General features: G+C 58.1%; 2 protein-coding genes across 2 annotated transcripts in view; one reads left to right on the top strand and one right to left on the bottom strand.

Moving 5' to 3' along the window:
- The window catches only part of LOC116157877 (uncharacterized), a 696771-nt gene that overhangs the window by 445603 nt on the left and 232246 nt on the right, over positions 1 to 18922 (top strand). The window lies entirely within an intron of this gene.
- LOC135323171 (leucine-rich repeat-containing protein 37A2-like) lies at positions 6698 to 11176 on the bottom strand. The gene is made up of 4 exons (XM_064494920.1): positions 10986 to 11176; positions 10771 to 10888; positions 8899 to 9013; positions 6698 to 8295 (listed from the first exon to the last, which is right to left on the bottom strand). Exons 1-4 carry the CDS (start codon positions 11174 to 11176, stop codon positions 6890 to 6892), a joined length of 1830 nt encoding a protein of 609 aa, XP_064350990.1. The 3' UTR covers positions 6698 to 6889.

Here is an 18922-nt window from a genome sequence, read left to right on the forward strand (position 1 = left end):
ATTATGCACTCTCCCCTCCCAGCCCCACTCTGTGTAACAAGATTCCTGTGTCCTTCCTGCCAGTGGTCACGGGGCTCTGGGCTCACTGAGTGGCCCCTGTTGGGGCATCCACAAGTGACTGAGGTCAAACAGAGAAGAGAAGGTGTGCTTAGGACCGAATCTCCAAATTCTTGGGTCAGAGACCATGGGACTAATCACCTCTCTCCCTCCATCAAGTCTCAGTCCCTGGCCTGTGGTTACAGGCCAGGGCTCCCACCTCGATTCCCTCTCAACACCCCTTTCATGCTGGAACCCAGATATTCCTCCCTTCCATAACCCCAACCTCCAAACATCACGAGAAAGGGAGGAATGAAAATAGCTTTTGCTTCGGAATGACAGAACGATGGGCAAAGGTGCTGTCTGATCTCATGTACATAGTAAAATTGCTTTAAAATAAAAAATGGGAGCATCTCCTCCTTCTTTGTGCAAAAAGCCTCTCCTGATTAGCCTTCTCCTTCCCAGGCCTGGCCCACTTGAAGGAGGGCTAGTGGCTGGGCAGGCACAGCCAGGTGGCAGGGGAACGAGAGGCCTGAAAGACTTGTTTCTGTCACACTGGGCTTCCGGAGATGTTTGCAGCCACAGACCTCCTGGACTGGCCTGCTCTGCCCCAAAGGAGCTGGATCAGCGTAACTGATGCTGAACGCCAATCCCCTCTCTCTCCCTCCTCCACAGGGACAAGAAGGAACACTGGGTTACCTAATCCAAGGAGCCTTCCAGCAATTATTTTATGAGAAAGTCAAATGCCAAAAGGCGTGCATGGGGTGTGTGTGTGTGTGTGTGTGTGTGTGTGTGTGTGTGTGTGTGTGTGTGTGTTGTAAGTAGCTCTCAGCACAGGGTGAGCCAGACTGCTCCCTGCATTCTTTCTCTGGGTGGAATCTTTGATAGAGACTAGGAGAGAGGCTTCTGCTACAGCTTCTGCCCCAAGTAGCACTCAGCCACTCCAGGTCTGAGCACGGGAGCCTGGAGTTCAGAGACCCTGGTCTCTGCCAGGAAAGCCCAGCCACTTCCTTCGCAGGACCTGAGGAATGACCAGGTGGGGAAGTTTGGGAGGGACTGAACAGCCTGGTCCCTGTCCCCATAGCCGATGTGAACCTGGGCCTGTGCCTGGTCCGGCAGCATAGAGGGGAGTCGGGGCAGGCAGGGGTCTGGCCTTCTCTCCCAGCTTCCCGGAGAAGGAAGGCTGGCTGGGTCTCTAGGCTGGGAACCCTAACGGTTCATAGATTCTAGAGACTAGCTGCCCAGGATCCACCCACATTCTCCCACCTCAGGCAGGTTATCTGGTCTCTCCTGATGTACCATGACGACATCTGGGAGGGGCTGGGCAGGGCTCCGTCTGTGACTGGCAAGGGCAGAGATGGGGCTTGCAGTGGGTTTTGGGCAGACAGTACCAGAATCATACCATCCCCCTTGGCTTCTCTGACTGCTGACAGTCAGACCACTGAGTCAGTAGCTGGAGATGAGCCTAGGAGAGGAGAGATGAACCAGGAGTGGGAGGAAGAGGGGCAGAGGGGCAGGGAGAGCAGGAGTGAGGGCGGAGGGGGTGATGCTGAGGTGGGGAGGGGGTGATCGACGACCAGTGCTACCCAAGAGCCGGCTCCACGCCACCTGGGGGGAGGCTGCAGCTTGCCCCAGGCCCCAGGGGTTCCTCTCAGCCATCCCCTCAAGGCCCCTCCTCCAACCCTCCCCCAGCTCCTGCCAGGTACCAGACTGTGGAGGAGGTGAGGGCTGATGGACCCTGCTGAACTCCCTCCACATTCACCAGCCCTGATGTCAGCGGGCTAGCGAGGCCGACCTCCCACTGAGTCCCAGGGGCTCTGACACCCACCCTTCCAGCTTCCCTTCCCCTGGCTGTGACCTGTCCACCGCCCGCTGGTCCCTTGATCTGCTGTGCTGCTGGGCTGGAAGTAGGATGTGGGACAAGGCTTCCTGAGTCCCCTGCCGTCACCTCACGCAGTCAAATCCTTGCCAAGCCCAAACCATGAAGCCAGGAGATGAGATGGGTGAACGGAGGCCCAGGGAGGGACACGGACAGGCCCGAGGCCACAAGTAAGGTTCTCAACGACAGGTGCAAAACCCAGGGCCCTGCCTCTAGTCCCAGCACTCCTCTGGGGGCAGCAGTCAAATCCAGCCAAGTCTGGGCATCTCCTCCTGCTCCCATTTGCCTGGAGGCTCCTGTTCCCTGGAACTGCTCCTCAGAACTATTCAGAACCCCCTCCAGGCCCTCCGGCACTGCCCCCTGAGGACCATCCCTCCTCCTGCCTGTCCTGGCTGCCCTCCCACCCCCTCAGCTTCTCCTCCCCATGGACCTTCCTGAGTGGCTGTTCTTTCCCTCACCCTTTAACCGTGGTCCCCAGGGCTCTGATCTGGGCCTGACCCCTTTCACCTGCAGACTCTTTCTGGGTGGTGTCACCCACCCCCACCTCCATACCGATGACTGCCGCTACTCCATCGCCAGCCCAGCCCCTCTCCATATACCCAGCAGCCTCCAGCCCTCAGGCCTGAAGGTCCCACCCCCTCCCCAGACTCCTCAGGTCCCGAGAAGGCACACAAGGCTTACAGGGCGGGGAAAGGCCATAAGAAGTGGGATGGTGCAGGCCACTGCATTCCTGGGCCCACTTGTCAGGCCCACTCCTCCACCTTCTGCACCCGAGTCCCCGGGCGTGGGTGAGGTGCATATACACACTTGCGTGCATGTGTTGGACCCCATCCTCAGAGAGCTGGGGCTGTCTGTCTCAGCTGTTCATCCACCCCCACACCTGGAGAGACAACTGGCTTTAGAAAGTGCTCTGTGAACATGGGGTGATGGGATACCTCGAAAAAGGGGACTCACTTGGGAGCCAGTCGAACCTCCAGGATGGACTGAGATGGGTGACGGAGAGGGTGCGTTAGCGGCCACGATGAGCCACAGGGGGCTCACAGGTACTGCACAACCCTGTCTCGAAGGTCACAGCCTTTGCACTGAGTCAAAGGCAGCTGCCAACCTCACTGGTCACTTCACCCCTCCAAGCCCCTCTGCCAGGATGGGCTCAGGTTGGAAGGTCAGGGGCCAGGCCAGACCCATTATCTGCCAGGCCCTGATGGGCCCTGCCTGCCTGCAGCCCTCAGCTTGCTGGGTGGCTGATGGGCCTGGGAGTTCTCATAATTGGGAAGGTGTGTGAAGCCAGTCATTCCCCACTCCCCAGGGTTCCCAGCTGCAGGCACCCAAAGGGAGTAGACTAACAAGGACCCAGTGGAGCAATGCACTCCAGGGCCGGACCCCTCGGCAAACAAAGGATCTCCCACCCCTCCTCTCCAATCTGAAATCCAGCCTCTGCCCTGGAAACTGTTGCCTTGTTATGAGATCCATATGGGTGTGGATGCAAGGCTTACGTTTATCTTTTCCTGCCAGGTTGCTGGGTTCGGGAGCCAAGGGGAATGCTAAGCAGGGAGGTGGGAGTGTGGTGGAGGCTGCGCAGGAGCCCGGGGGGCCAGTCGTGGAGGCCCCAGGCCTCATCTCCGGCCAGGACTAGGAGAGGGACACATGGGGCTCTGCCCTCTGCCCCAGAGCTCTGCCTGCCTGAACTCTCCTGAATCCTGGAACCCTGAGGCCCCTGCGTGGGGGGACGGAAGAGACCCCTGCCCCCTGGGTCACTCCAATTCCCCTCTACCAAACCCTCCTTTAAACTCCATCCCAGGGACACTCAGCTGGACACACATTTTCATCTTTCTCCCACGTATCTGAGGACGTGTCTGTGCACGTATCATGCTTGCGTGTCCCAGTGTGGGTGTGTCAGTGCGGAGGGAAGATGTGGGCATTGCAGAGTCTACAGGACCTGCACGTGTATGTGGCGTGTGGGGTGTGGGTACATTTCCAAGCACCTGTGTTTATAGGAGGGACTTTTATGCATTTGCTCATAAGTGCTGAACGTGTTCTAGACACACGCAAATGCATGCCTGCTGCACATGTGTCAGCGTAGAACGCACGCATGCCTGTATGTGTATGTTGAGCGTCTCCATATGCTTCCATATATCAATCGTTTGTGTATCACTGTGTGAGTCTGACTGCACAAGTCAGGTGCCCCATCTCTGGCTGCCTCTTTAACCAGACCTAGAAGTCTGTCTCTAGAAGGTAGGGATCCTGGGCGCTCTGCGGAGACTTGCATACAAGGTTTTAAGGGTGGCCCTGATCCGGAGAGAGGGTAAGAGAGAGCAGACCTTCTCAACCCCCGACCAACGTTGGGCCCTCGTGGTCCTAGTGGAGGAGGAATTTCCCACGGGCCTCTGCTGAGGCTCAGGCCGCCCAGAGAACAAACAGCACACATCCCCGTGTGGAGGGGCCTGCCTCCTCCCAGCAAAGGCAGGGGCTGCGGAGGGTGTGGAGTGGAGACAGCTGCTTCCAGCCCAGATAAGGCCATGGGGCTCACAGTTTCCATTTCTAGGATCCCCTCCCCACTCAGGTCCCAGCTCCTAAGCCCTGGCCCCATGGCCTGGAAAGGTCTCCGCTGACTCACCCCAGCGCCCTGCCCCCACCTTGGGAACAGCACCCCACCACAGCCTGTCCTGGGCCACTGTGGTCTCTGGGGCAGGACAGCCCCGGCCTGGGGCCCTCACAGCTAATATCCTGACCCTTGTGCCTCTGAAAAGCCACACAGGAAGGAGCACTGGCCCCTCCTGTCCTCTTAGAACGACACTCCCTGCGTCTACGTGCTCGTGCAATCCGCTCCGCCAGCCTGGCTGCCCCGGCCCAGAGGACCCCGAGACCCCCAGGGGCGAGCAGTCATCATCAGCGGCAGAACTGGGCCTAAATTCTGGACTCATCCTCCCTTCTCCCCCGCTGCTCCACAACTTCCCACCGGAGGCTTGCCCCCTCCAGCCCTGCCTGGCCCGCCTCCCCTCCCCGTCCCTGGGCTATTTATAGGGACTGGGGGAGGCAGAGCTCCAGGGCTGTGGCTCCCTGGGCCTTCCCCAGGGGCCCCGCAGGCCAGGCAGTGTCTGCTTTCAGCCCAGAAAAAGGCTGTGTCACTCCAAGTAAGCAGTGGGGGTGGGGAGGCTGGGCAGAGGCAGGGGGCTGGGCTCTGGCCTGGGCCAGGGCCCTCCAAAGCCTTTTGCAGCCCACACACAAGCTGGGCTTCCTCAGAATCATTCTGGAGTCCCCGTTGGGGCTGGAGCGGTACGGGAGGTCTCTGCGGGCGCTAGCACCTCCTTGGGGAAGCCTGGAGGAGACCAGCACCCACACCACCAGGCTGCCACCTCCCCTGCAAGCCCCCCGAGTCTCCTTTCTCTAACAAAACTATCCCTCTGACCCATGACTCCCCTCCACCAACAGTGGGTCGAATGCCTTAAGGTGCATTTCAAGGCCCTTCCGGCAAAATGCACAAACTCCCACACTTCTGCCTTTGTGGCTGCCCTGGTCCCACTGCCTGAAGCATCCCTTCCACTTGCCATCCTGTCTGGCAGACTCCCTTCTTTAGGTCTTCAGAGCCCAGTTTAAATGCCACCTCCTCCAGGAAGCCGTCCCTGATGAGGCCTGTTACCACTCCTCCCCTCCCCTCCCCGCCCACCATGCCCATTGAAATATATCCCTCCTCTCCTGCCCTGGCTCCCTCCTCCAGTGTGGAGCTGCTGTCTGTCTTGAGTAGTGATCTCTGGGGCTCCTGAGAGGGCAAGGCCCTGCCTCTCTCATCCCTCTGACCCCTGGCCCAGCCCCCAGCTCCATCAGCCATTTGAATGAGTGAGTGAAGGGAGGGGCGCCGAATGGAGCAGTGCAGGAACTAGTGACTGAACAGTGAATGGAAGTGGAGAGAACAGGGGGGCAGGAAAGCAGAAGAGACCCCACCTGTGTCTCCTGAGCCCTGGAGTGACTGCCTGGTGCCCCCACAGGTGGGAAGGTGGCAGGGGCAGCCCAGGCCAGGTCTCAGTGGCACGGCTCGGCCCTGGGCAGCCGCCAGCTCGGTCACCCTCATTCTTTCCAGATCAAAGTTCCCCCGGGGAACAGCCTGGAACCTGACACTGGCCTGGGGTGGGGGGACGGGGCCAGCTGGCACAGTTCGGGAGGAGGACGCGGAAAGGCAGGCACCTGTCCCCAGCTCCAGGGACCCCAGGCCAGCAGCCTTGGGAGGGGACTGGATACACTTCCGCACACCTACTTCAGCCCCAGCCCCGTCCTTGGATAGGCCATACTGGTAGGTGGGGAACCCGTGGCTCTAGGCCCTTCTGTCCCAGACTCCCCAAGGACCCCAAACCCTCAGGGCCTCAGCGGCTCGGCTTCCTGCACGACCATCCCCCCACATCAGTTCTGACTCAGCCCCACCCCGTCTCCCAGCACCTTCCATCCAGACACCCTCCAGGTGTGTGTTTCTCTGTCTCCCAGTGTCTGTATCTATTTCTGTCTTGGCACCTTTCTGTCTAGACTCTCTGTACTTCTGTGCTTCTCTGTATTTTTCATTCTTGTCTCAGTCCTTACCCTGGTCTCTCTTTCCATCTCTCTGTCTCCCTAGACACGAAGAGTAACGATGGAGTGATTTGTCCACCCTTTCTTTTAAGGAAGGAGCTGTTTTCATGGCTCTCCCCCGTCTCCAGCCCCTAGTCCCTCCAGTCTACAGTGAACAGATTTTCCTGATGCTGAGATGAGGGTGGGAGAGGACAGACCCCACCGCCCCTGCTGCAGCCGGGCCTCCCTGGTGCCCTCATGCTGCTGCGTCTGAGCCAGGCCTCGGTCAGCCCCAGGTCCAAAGCTTTATGAGTGACACTGGGCGAGCTGGAATGCTGAGCGTGATTCTGTCCTGGTCTTCCAACTGTCATCTCAACCTCCTTAGGTGGCTCTGGAGGTTGAGACGGGGCTTCCTCCTGGACCGAAGAAAGCCCCACCCCCTCAGGGGGACCTGTAGTCTGAGCTGTGGCCTCTTGTTGTCCTGGGAGATTCAACCTTCCCAGGGTGCTCCGGAGACGGAGAAAGAGGCTTAGACTGGACTGGAGAAATTTCAGCCTGCTCGGGGGAAACGGGAAAATGAGCAGAGCCCTCCTGCTGCTCTGGGGAACTTTCAGCCTCCTTAGCAGGCTCTGGAGTGATGACAACTGTGAGATCCAGGGGTTTGCCTATGGTACTAGGCATCACTGGATGCTGAGCTTCACCTGGCCCTGCAGGTGAGAACGTCACCTCATTATGTACTGGATGTTGAGCTGTGGCAGCTGTAGAGGTCTCTGGAGGCTGAGTTGGGGGCTCAAGCTGGACTGGAGAAGGTTCACCATTTCCTGAGGGGGCTGGAGGCTGTTCCGGAACCTCCTGCTCGACCAGTAACGGTTCCAACTGCTCAGGGGACCCTGCAGACTGAGATGAGGCCTCCTGTTGGGGCGGAGAAGGTCCAGCTTCACTTGTGGGCCCTGAAGTTATGGTGAGTGCAAGGTCCACAGGTTTAACAGTGACACTGGGCCACTGCAGAGACTGAGCTTGATCCTGGCCTGGAGGAGAAGCTGTTGTCACATGATCTTGAGAATGAGCTGGAGAGGGTTCGGCCTCAGCGGGAGACTGTGGACGCTGAGCTGTGCTTTCCTGCTGGGTTGCGGAAGGCTCTATCTCTGCTGGAGACTGAGCTGGGCTCTCCTGCTGGGTGGCTGGGTTCACCACCTCAGGATGCTCTGTGGGCTGAGCTGGGCTCTCCTGCTGGGTTGAGAAGGGTACAACTTCCCCATTAGGCTCATAAGGCTGAGCCGGTCGTCCCTGTTCACCTGGAGAAGGCTCAGCTTCCTCAGGAGGCTCTGGAGGCTGACCTGTGGCATCCTGCGGGGTTGGAGAAGGTTCTGCCTCCACAGAATATTCAGGAGGCTGAGGCCGGGGCTCCTGCTGGGCTGCGGTAAACTCGCCTTCCTTAGCAGGCTCTGGAGTGACCATAAGTTCCAAATCCACAGGTTTAAGTGTAACACTGGACAGCTTGGAGTGAGCTGGATAGTTACTTCCAGGTCGAGCTGCTGCCTCTTCACTCGCTGGAAACTGAGGTACATTCTCACCAGGGGACCCCGGAACTTGCGCTGGGGCCTCTTGCTGGAGTGGGGCAGAGTCATACTCAGGGCGCTCTGCAGGCTGAGCCTGGGCCTCCTGAGGGAATGGAGGAGGTTCCGCCTCCTCAGGATGCTCTGCAGGCTGAGCCTGGGCCTCCTGCTCAAGTGAAGGTTGCACCTCCTCGGGGCTCTCTGGAGGCTGAGACGCAGCTTCCTCCTGGACTGGAGAAGGTTCCACCTCCTCAGGGCTCTCTGGAGGCTGATAGGGGGCCTCCTGCAGAACTGGAGAAGTTTCAACCACATTAGTGACCTCTGGATTTATAGTAAGTGCCAGATCCACAGGGTTAACACTGACACTGTGCAGGTCTGACTGCTGAGCTTCATTCTCATTGGGACCATGAGGCCTTAATTGTTCAGCTAAAAGCTCCTGAAGCCCTCCCTCCCCCCAAGGGACTGCAGCGCCTACTTCCTCAGGGCCCTCTGAAGGCTGAGACAGAGCCCCCTGCTGAAGTGGAGCTGGTTCTGTCTCTTCAGTGGCCTCTGGACGCTGAGCCTGGGCCTCTGCCTGGGGCGGAAAAGATTCAACCTTCCCAGGGGTCTGTGGATTTTGAGCAGGACCCTCTTGCTGGGGTGGAGACTCAACCTCCTGAGTGGGCTCTGGACGCTGAGCCTGGGCCTCCTGCAGGGATGAGGACATTTCAGCCTCCTCAGGGGGCTCTGGAGGCTGATCTGGGCTTCCCAGAAGATCCAAAGGTAGATCTATATCTACAGCTTTGATCTTATTACCTTTAGGTCGAGACAGAGCTGGGGCCTGATTCTGATCCCAGCCTAGCACTGGAACCTCCTCTGGGAGCTTTTGATGCTGGGTTATCCTGTCATTCTCACCTTGACGTGGAACAGCAACATCTTCGTATGGCCCTGCAGGCAGCTCTCCATTTGACTCCACATCCGTGTACAGAAGTAGTCTCAGCGGACTCCTGTGTGAAAGAATTAAACTCCCCTGATTGTGAGTTGGGGGTCTGCTGGACAGAGCCCAGGGACCACCTCAGGGGCCATCCCTGGACCAGCAGCCAGAGTGGTTGCCAAGCAAAGAGCTGCAGCAGCCAAAAATACTGGGGAAACATAACACAAAGACGATTCGGGCACAGTGACACAGGCTAGTAGGAAACTGGCCAGGCACACTGAACAGACACCGAAGCGAAATGGCAGCTTGGCTACACGTGCGCCCCTCCCCTGCCTCATGTCCCACCCTGTAGTGGCACCTCATTTATTAGGTCAGAGTGAAGATGCAACCACAGTCAGGCTTTTTCCCAGGGTCCAAGCCATTCTTCTCCCAGCAAAGGTGACACTTACGTCCTGCCAGGCCCTCTCTCCAACCCCAGCCTGGCCCCCCAGCACAACGAGGCAGGATTTGGGCTGCAGACCAGAGTGGCCCCAGGCTCCAGCAGCGCAGGGGTGGGGGTGAGGTGGTGCAGAGCTTCCCAAGGAAGTCACAGGGCCCGGCCTTCAGGAAGATTCAGAAGTGCTAGCCCAGTTCTGGGCATCTGAACTCCTCCTCCTCAAAGCTGACATCTGAGAGACATTCTTCCTCCCCTTGGCCACACTGCTTCCAAGAAAAGTAGCTGACCTACAAAATGAGCACCAGTCAGGGCGGCGGGAGGGGAATACACCTTACAGTTAGATATTTTAAAATGTTGCCATGTCCTCTGAACTCTCAGCATCCATGTCTGATTATAAAATTCACCACTCTATTATTAGGGGTTACCACTGAATCAGTGATGACTCTAAAATTTCTGTAGGAAGGGTTTTGGAGTAGGTGAGCAATTCACTCTGAGAAAAACTGTTGGAAACCAAGTGAACAGCTCTTTACCTCGGCATGGGAAAATTTGCCCATCTCACCTTGTCTCAGCACAGCCATTAGTCTAGAAGCAATTACAATGCCCCTTTTCAGAGGTCTACCCTGTGTGCACACACAGAGAAGACACCTAGAATGTTAAAGTCAGCATGTTGGGGGGAGGTATAGCTCTGTGGTTAGTGTGTACCTAGCACGCACAAGGTCCTGGATTCAATCCCAGTACCTCCATTAAAAATAGTGGGGAAAGGGGTGGGAAGGGATAAACTGGGCATTGGAGACTTGCAGATACTAACACTATAAATAAAATAGACAAACAAGTTTATACTGTATAGCACAGGGAATGATATTCAGTATCTTCTAGTAACTTATGGTTAAAAAATAAGAAAACAAATCTATGTATGTTCCTATATGACTGTGTATTGTGCTGTACACCAGAAATTGACACAACAGTGTAAACTGACTATACTTCAATAAAAATATATTTTTAAGATATAGTATATATGTAAATAAATAAAAAAAAATGTGATTACCTCTTCCCTCTCAAAAAATAAAGTCAGCATGTTAAATAATTTTCTTGAAATACTGCAGATAGCACCCACTTTACTTCCTTCACAGCCCTTATAATCATCTCTCTGATTTTAGTCATTTTTAATTGTCTGGCACACCCTCTGGCCACTAAACTCCATGGAGAAGGCACTTCATCTTACTCCCAGCGTTAAGCACATAATGGTTTTTAAATGGAATTGATTCCAAGATTGGCCAAAGAGGAATGGCTCTGTTGTTATAATCAGCTTTCTGAAAATTTTAGCATCCATACTGGCTCAGGGAACAAGAGCAGGGTAGGTGGGTGATGTCCACTGCGGCCTCTGGAGGGGCCCAACAGCCGGGCCAGCCTGCCTCACCTGGTAGCCCATGGTCTTGCTGCGACACCACTCGAGCAGAATCTGCTTGATGCTGCTGGCACTGGCCACTCCGAAGCTCTGTGAGCGCTTCAGCTTTGCCCGGGTCTCGCCCTTCCCCCTGTGGAGAGAGGGCAGGCCTGCTGGGGGCTGGGGGCCAGGGGGCTGCCTCTCAGCTGCCATCTGCTCCGGGAATGTGCCTCACCAGCTCTGCTCACCCAGGGAGATGCTCTGTCGGCAGGCAACCTCCCAGCCCCACGCCCACGTCCAGGCGTGTGCCCCGTGTCCCAGCTGCACTGCGTCCAGTGATGGGGTCCGGCAGGACCAGCCCCCTTCCAGCCTCCAGGCCCACTGTGTACTTCCCACACTGGCGATCCTGCGGCAGAGGACCTGAGCCCACATGGCCCATGCCCCTGCCCTCTGCTTGGAAAACCCTCCTTGCCTCCATCCCACCCCTCTTCTGAGCTCCTTCCGAGGCCACCCTCCCTCATGGTTTCCTATTCTAGGCCCCAAAGACACTCTTTATCGGCCAAGATCAGGTTGTCTGGGTCAGTGGGACACTTCCTGGGTCTGTCCCCCTCACCAGAGTCAGAGCCTTGGGAGCCACTACGGGGGGTGGGTCATTGTCTCATAGACCTGGGCCAATCCTAAATGTAACAGAAGTCAATACCACTCACTGACAGGAGGGCTGGATAAACATGCAAAGGTTGCCGTTTCTAATGGGGCGGGTGGTGTAGTGTGACAGGGAGCCAGTGGTACTGGGGTCTCACTGTGTCACCTCCAGCTTCTGCTGGGAATCCCAGTGACTGCCCTCTGGTCTCCCCAGTCATGCCTGGAAACCAACCTCTTCAGTTGGATGAGGGATGTGGGTGTGAGGGTGCCTAGAGATCCCTCTGGGAATGTGGGAGAGGGGCTGGGGTCTCATCACAGCCTCCCTCCCCAGAACTGGAGCCACCTGCCCCTCAGCCGGCCCTGTAGCCAGCCCTGACCTATGTCTTGCCTGAGAGGTCACATCTTGGGGAACTGCCCTCGGGGAAACAGGACAGGGCCAGCTTTGCTCTGCCTGCCTGCCTGACCCCAGTGTGGGCTCAGGCTTCCTTTGGGGGCCCAGACTGATCTGGGAGGGTGCTAAGAGCATCCATACTTGCTGGCTTCTGTGTCCTGCTCCCATTTCTCAAACAATGCCTTCCGGGCCTGTGCCCCCGAGGTGCGGGGCAGCGTCTGTGACCGCACCAGCTCCCGGCGACGCTCCCCCTGCCGATGGGCCTGAGTCGTGGCTGGCGGCTGCGGGGAGGGGGACGACTGGGGTGGCGTCACCCGAGGTGGGCTGAGGAGAGACCACTGAGTCAAGAGCACAGATCTGGCCATCACTAGCTCGCACAGGCCCCGGGCCTCCACCCCACTGAATGTGAAATGAGGCAGCGGCTGGGCTATAGGCAGAGAGGAAGCACCCCTGTTCCAGCCCCCACCGGTTCCACAGGTTTTTGGAACTGAGCTGCTGTCTGAGGCCGGCCTGGCCAGCAGTGGGCCCCCTCTCTGGGCATAATCGCCCCTCGGCAGGTGTCAATGCCTGGGGTGGGCAGGGGCGGCCTCCTGGCAGGACAAGCACCCAGAACCAGCCCCACCAGGATCAGGCCCCCTCCTCGCCACCACTAAATAAGATCTCCTCTGTTTCCCCCCTAAAACAGTTTGTCAGAAAGTCACAATTCTCCTTTTATTATTAAGAGGGGGAGAAAAAAGCCAAGCCAGACCCCACCCAACACCCAGCTCCGATCACAGTTCAGAGGGCCTGGGGGCAGCGCATGGGGACAACCAGAGGCCAGGAGGCAGCCTGTAACACAGGGAACCCCCTCACAGGCCTCCCCCAGGGTAAGGGCCTCTCCAGGTAACTCCTCAGTCCACAAGCAGGAAGCCCCCAGCTCAGAGGGAGCCTAGCCAGGATGGCTGAAGATCCATCCTGTGGGGACTGAGAAACTCTCTCCAATCTTTGGACAGACTTGCTTTGAAGGATCCTTAAAGATACCAGCCCTCCGCCGTATTGTTCCAAACAAAACTCTCTACCAAGCTTCGCTGCCTCATTTCTCCTCTCAAACCCCACCCTGCGACACTGCTGCCTTAGTTCTCCAGAGGCACCAAGCCAAGGAAGGTGCCTCCTCCTGGGGTTGGCACTGGGAGCTCCGTGCAGGGGCCGGGGTAGCCTGGGTCCAAGGCCAAGGCCAGACACTTCCTGGGGAGTGACGACCCTGCCACCGGGAACAGGGGCCCTGACTCGCCTGTTATCGTTCCTGCGGGCCGTCACCCCCCCATAGCCAGAGCTGGACAAAGACCGTGGGAGGGAAGAGTTCTTCTCTGCGGGACAAAGGGAGGGAGAGAAATAACAAACCCTGGCCTTGGGGAGGGCCACCACTGCCTGCCTCCCATCCTTTGACCCCACCCTGAGCTATTCACCCAGCATCACTCTTGGCACTGGCAGGACCTCTGGGCTAAGCTGACCCTGCCTGGGCCAACAGTTGAGGAGAAAGGATGTTGGAACATAGAGCAATGACATAAAAGAGGTCCTTTAAAGTACTCCTCACTGCATTTGAGAGCACAGAGCCCAGGACCTCCTGTGCTACATATCCAGTAAACACCATGTTACCAAGCCCTCATTCTGGAAATCCACACAGCCCGACCCAAGGGCACACCACTGGGGCCTGATCACAGGTCCAAGACAGCCCCAGGGGGACCACGCCAGGTCTGTTACACACAAAGTGTGCAGGGTAGGCGGCCACCTTCTAACCACAGCCTTGATCTGCAGTAAAAGCCATGGTCATACCCCGCAGGATGAGGCTACTTCACAGCAGCTCTGGGAGAGGAGCCGGGAAAGATGGGCCCCATCTGATGGAGCAGGCGAGCTGGGGACGGGGGTGGCAGTGACAGGCAGAGCGGGTAGGGCCCGGCCCCAGGATTTCTGAGTCTCTTGCAAACCACCCCCAGCCCCTGCCCTCCTTCACATTTTGAGGTCATGGTCTCCTGCTCCTACCACTGGGACTGGGAGTCCAGGATGTGGTGGCCGCGCTGGGGCTTGAGCTGAGGCCCCCCAGGATGGCAGCAGACGTGGGCGAGAGAGCTGTGGCTGAGGTCTCCCCAGAGAACTTCTCGGAGACTCGTGTGACGGCCGTGACTGGCTGATGAGGCTGCCGCAAGGAGAGGCTCACAGGGCGAGGCTTGTGGGGCTCTGGTGTTGGGATGGTTTGGGCGGCTTCGGGGGGCCCACATCACCCGGACCTGAAACAGGTGACCAGCAGGGGTCGGGGGTTTCAGCCATGGCATTAACAGGGGCCTCAGAACCACCCAGGAGGACTCCAGCCTGGGTTCAACTGAGGGGCGGTGGGAGGGGCGGGCAGAGGGCGGGGCGAGCCCGGCGAGCCCCGGGAATGGGCGCCGCTTGGGGGCGGTGCCTGTGGGCGGGGCCTGGCGGCTCGGGGTCACCCCCAACCCCAGCCCCTGTGACCCACGCGATGCGGCGAGGGGGAGAGCCGCCAGTGGCGCTGGAGAAGAGCTCGCCCAGCCTCTCGTCTCCGTCGGTGCAGAGCTCAGGGGGAGTGCCAAGGCGGAGACCCCCTTGACCCTGGAGAAGCAGTGTGCGACATGTGGGAGGGACTGCGGGCCGTCAGAGGAAGGCCTCGACCCCCAAGTGGACTTGATTTAGGAGACAGCGGACGTGGGTTATGCGTTCCCACGGGGCTCTCACTCTCAGGGCCCAGGTACTACTGGGGGTAGGGATCCCCCACTGCTCTGGGGGACCTGAGAGCGGCAGCAGTAACCCCCAGAACTGTCACCCTGTGCACATGACTGCCCGCTCTAAGCCGTGGACACGGCCCTCACAAGCACATACTTACGTGTGGCATCTTGGCCTGGAATTTCTTGCACCTAAGGGAGAGGGAGACAGGTGGTGAGGTCCCTCCTTGTCTCTGCAATTATGCACTCTCCCCTCCCAGCCCCACTCTGTGTAACAAGATTCCTGTGTCCTTCCTGCCAGTGGTCACGGGGCTCTGAGCTCACTGAGTGGCCCCTGTTGGGGCATCCACAAGTGACTGAGGTCAAACAGAGAAGAGAAGGTGTGCTTAGGACCGAATCTCCAAATTCTTGGGTCAGAGACCATGGGACTAATCACCTCTCTCCCTCCATCAAGTCTCAGTCCCTGGCCTGTGGTTACAGGCCAGGGCTCCCACCTCGATTCCCTCTCAACACCCCTTTCATGCTGGAACCCAGATATTCCTCCCTTCCATAACCCCCAACCTCCAAACATCACGAGAAAGGGAGGAATGAAAATAGCTTTTGCTTCGGAATGACAGAACGATGGGCAAAGGTGCTGTCTGACCTCACTTACATTGTAAAGTTGATTTGAAATAAAAAATGGGAGCATCTCCTCCTTCTTTGTGCAAAAAGCCTCTCCTGATTAGCCTTCTCCTTCCTAGGCCTGGCCCACTTGAAAGAGGGCTAGTGGCTGGGCAGGCACAGCCAGGTGGCAGGGGAACGAGAGGCCTGAAAGACTTGTTTCTGTCACACTGGGCTTCCGAAGATGTTTGCAGCCACAGACCTCCTGGACTGGCCTGCTCTGCCCCAAAGGAGCTGGATCAGCGTAACAGATGCTGAACGCCAATCCCCCCTCTCTCACTCCTCCACAGGGACAGGAACACTGGGTTACCTAATCCAAGGAGCCTTCCAGCAATTATTTTATGAGAAAGTCAAATGCCAAAAGGCGTGCATGGTGTGTGTGTGTGTGTGTGTGTGTGTGTGTGTGTGTGTGTGTGTGTGTGTGTGTGTGTGTGTGTGTGTGTGTGTGTTTGTGTTTTGTAAGTTGCTCTCAGCACAGGGTGAGCCAGACTGCTCCCTGCATTCTTTCTCTGGGTGGAATCTTTGATAGAGACTAGGAGAGAGGCTTCTGCTACAGCTTCTGCCCCAAGTAGCACTCAGCCCCTCCAGGTCTGAGCATGGGAGCCTGGAGTTTAGAGACCCTGGTCTCTGCGAGGAAAGCCCAGCCACTTCCTTCGCAGGACCTGAGGAATGACCAGGTGGGGAAGTTTGGGAGGGACTGAACAGCCTGGTCCCTGTCCCCATAGCCGATGTGAACCTGGGCCTGTGCCTGGTCCGGCAGCATAGAGGGGAGTGGGGGCAGGCAGGGGTCTGGCCTTCTCTCCCAGCTTCCCGGAGAAAGAAGCCTGGCTTGGTCTCTAGGCTGGGAACCCTAACGGTTGATAGATTCTAGGGACTAGCTGCCGAGGATTAACCCACATTCTCCCAACTCAGGCAGGTTACCTGGTCTCTCCTGATGTACCATGACGACATCTGGGAGGGGCTGGGCAGGGCTCCATCTGTGACTGGCAAGGGCAGAGATGGGGCTTGCAGTGGGTTCTGGGCAGACAGTACCAGAAACATACCATCCCCCTTGGCTTCTCTGACTGCTGACAGTCAGACCGCTGAGTCAGTAGCTGGAGATGAGCCTAGGAGAGGAGAGATGAACCAGGAGTGGGAGGAAGAGGGGCAGAGGGGCAGGGAGAGCAGGAGTGAGGGTGGAGGGGGTGATGCTGAGGTGGGGAGGGGGTGATCGACCACCAGTGCTACCCAAGAGCCGGCTCCACGCCACCTGGGGGGAGGCTGCAGCTTGCCCCAGGCCCCAGGGGTTCCTCTCAGCCATCCCCTCAAGGCCCCTCCTCTAACCCTCCCCCAGCTCCTGCCGGGTACCAGACTGTGGAGGAGGTGAGGGCTGATGGACCCTGCTGAACTCCCTCCACATTCACCAGCCCTGATGTCAGCGGGCTAGCGAGGCCGACCTCCCACTGAGTCCCAGGGGCCCTGACACCCACCCTTCCAGCTTCCCTTCCCCTGGCTGTGACCTGTCCACCGCCCGCTGGTCCCTTGATCTGCTGTGCTGCTGGGCTGGAAGTAGGATGTGGGACAAGGCTTCCTGAGTCCCCTGCCGTCACCTCACGCAGTCAAATCCTTGCCAAGCCCAAACCATGAAGCCAGGAGATGAGATGGGGGAACGGAGGCCCCGGGAGGGACACGGACAGGCCCGAGGCCACAAGTAAGGTCCACAATGACACGTGCAAAACCCAGGGCCCTTCCTCTAGTCCCAGCACCCCTCTGGGGGCAGCAGTCAAATCCAGCCAAGTCTGGGCAGCTCCTCCTGCTCCCATTTGCCTGGAGGCTCCTGTTCCCTGGAACTGCTCCTCAGAACTCTTCAGAACCCCCTCCAGGCCCTCCGGCACTGCCCCCTGAGGACCATCCCTCCTCCTGCCTGTCCTGACTGCCCTCCCACCCCCTCAGCTTCTCCTCCCCAGGGACCTTCCTGAGTGGCTGTTCTTTCCCTCACCCTTTAACCGTGGTTCCCAGGGCTCTGATCTGGGCCTGACCCCTTTCACCCGCAGACTCTTTCTGGGTGGTGTCACCCACCCCCACCTCCATACCGATGACTGCCGCTTCTCCATCGCCAGCCCAGCCCCTCTCCATATACCCAGCAGCCTCCAGCCCTCAGGCCTGAAGGTCCCACCCCCTCCCCAGACTCCTCAGGTCCCGAGAAGGCACACAAGGCTTACAGGGCGGGGAAAGGCCATAAGAAGTGGGATGGTGCAGGCCACTGCATTCCTGGGCCCACTTGTCAGGCCCACTCCTCCACCTTCTGCACCCGAGTCCCCGGGCGTGGGTGAGGTGCATATACACACTTGCGTGCATGTGTTGGACCCCATCCTCAGAGAGCTGGGGCTGTCTGTCTCAGCTGTTCATCCACCCCCACACCTGGAGAGACAACTGGCTTTAGAAAGTGCTCTGTGAACATGGGGTGATGGGATACCTCGAAAAAGGGGACTCACTTGGGAGCCAGTCGAACCTCCAGGATGGACTGAGATGGGTGACGGAGAGGGTGCGTTAGCGGCCACGATGAGCCACAGGGGGCTCACAGGTACTGCACAACCCTGTCTCGAAGGTCACAGCCTTTGCACTGAGTCAAAGGCAGCTGCCAACCTCACTGGTCACTTCACCCCTCCAAGCCCCTCTGCCAGGATGGGCTCAGGTTGGAAGGTCAGGGGCCAGGCCAGACCCATTATCTGCCAGGCCCTGATGGGCCCTGCCTGCCTGCAGCCCTCAGCTTGCTGGGTGGCTGATGGGCCTGGGAGTTCTCATAATTGGGAAGGTGTGTGAAGCCAGTCATTCCCCACTCCCCAGGGTTCCCAGCTGCAGGCACCCAAAGGGAGTAGACTAACAAGGACCCAGTGGAGCAATGCACTCCAGGGCCGGACCCCTCGGCAAACAAAGGATCTCCCACCCCTCCTCTCCAATCTGAAATCCAGCCTCTGCCCTGGAAACTGTTGCCTTGTTATGAGATCCATATGGGTGTGGATGCAAGGCTTACGTTTATCTTTTCCTGCCAGGTTGCTGGGTTCGGGAGCCAAGGGGAATGCTAAGCAAGGAGGTGGGAGTGTGGTGGAGGCTGCGCAGGAGCCCGGGGGGCCAGTCGTGGAGGCCCCAGGCCTCATCTCCGGCCAGGACTAGGAGAGGGACACATGGGGCTCTGCCCTCTGCCCCAGAGCTCTGCCTGCCTGAACTCTCCTGAATCCTGGAACCCTGAGGCCCCTGCGTGGGGGGACGGAAGAGACCCCTGCCCCCTGGGTCACTCCAATTCCCCTCTACCAAACCCTCCTTTAAACTCCATCCCAGGGACACTCAGCTGGACACACATTTTCATCTTTCTCCCACGTATCTGAGGACGTGTCTGTGCACGTATCATGCTTGCGTGTCCCAGTGTGGGTGTGTCAGTGCGGAGGGAAGATGTGGGCATTGCAGAGTCTACAGGACCTGCACGTGTATGTGGCGTGTGGGGTGTGGGTACATTTCCAAGCACCTGCGTTTATAGGAGGGACTTTTATGCATTTGCTCATAAGTGCTGAACGTGTTCTAGACACACGCAAATGCATGCCTGCTGCACATGTGTCAGCGTAGAACGCACGCATGCCTGTATGTGTATGTTGAGCGTCTCCATATGCTTCCATATATCAAGCGTTTGTGTATCACCGTGTGAGTCTGACTGCACAAGTCAGGTGCCCCATCTCTGGCTGCCTCTTTAACCAGACCTAGAAGTCTGTCTCTAGAAGGTAGGGATCCTGGGCGCTCTGCG

Source organism: Camelus dromedarius, chromosome 16, assembly GCF_036321535.1.
Source record: "Camelus dromedarius isolate mCamDro1 chromosome 16, mCamDro1.pat, whole genome shotgun sequence".
Taxonomy (NCBI): Eukaryota; Metazoa; Chordata; class Mammalia; order Artiodactyla; family Camelidae; genus Camelus; species Camelus dromedarius.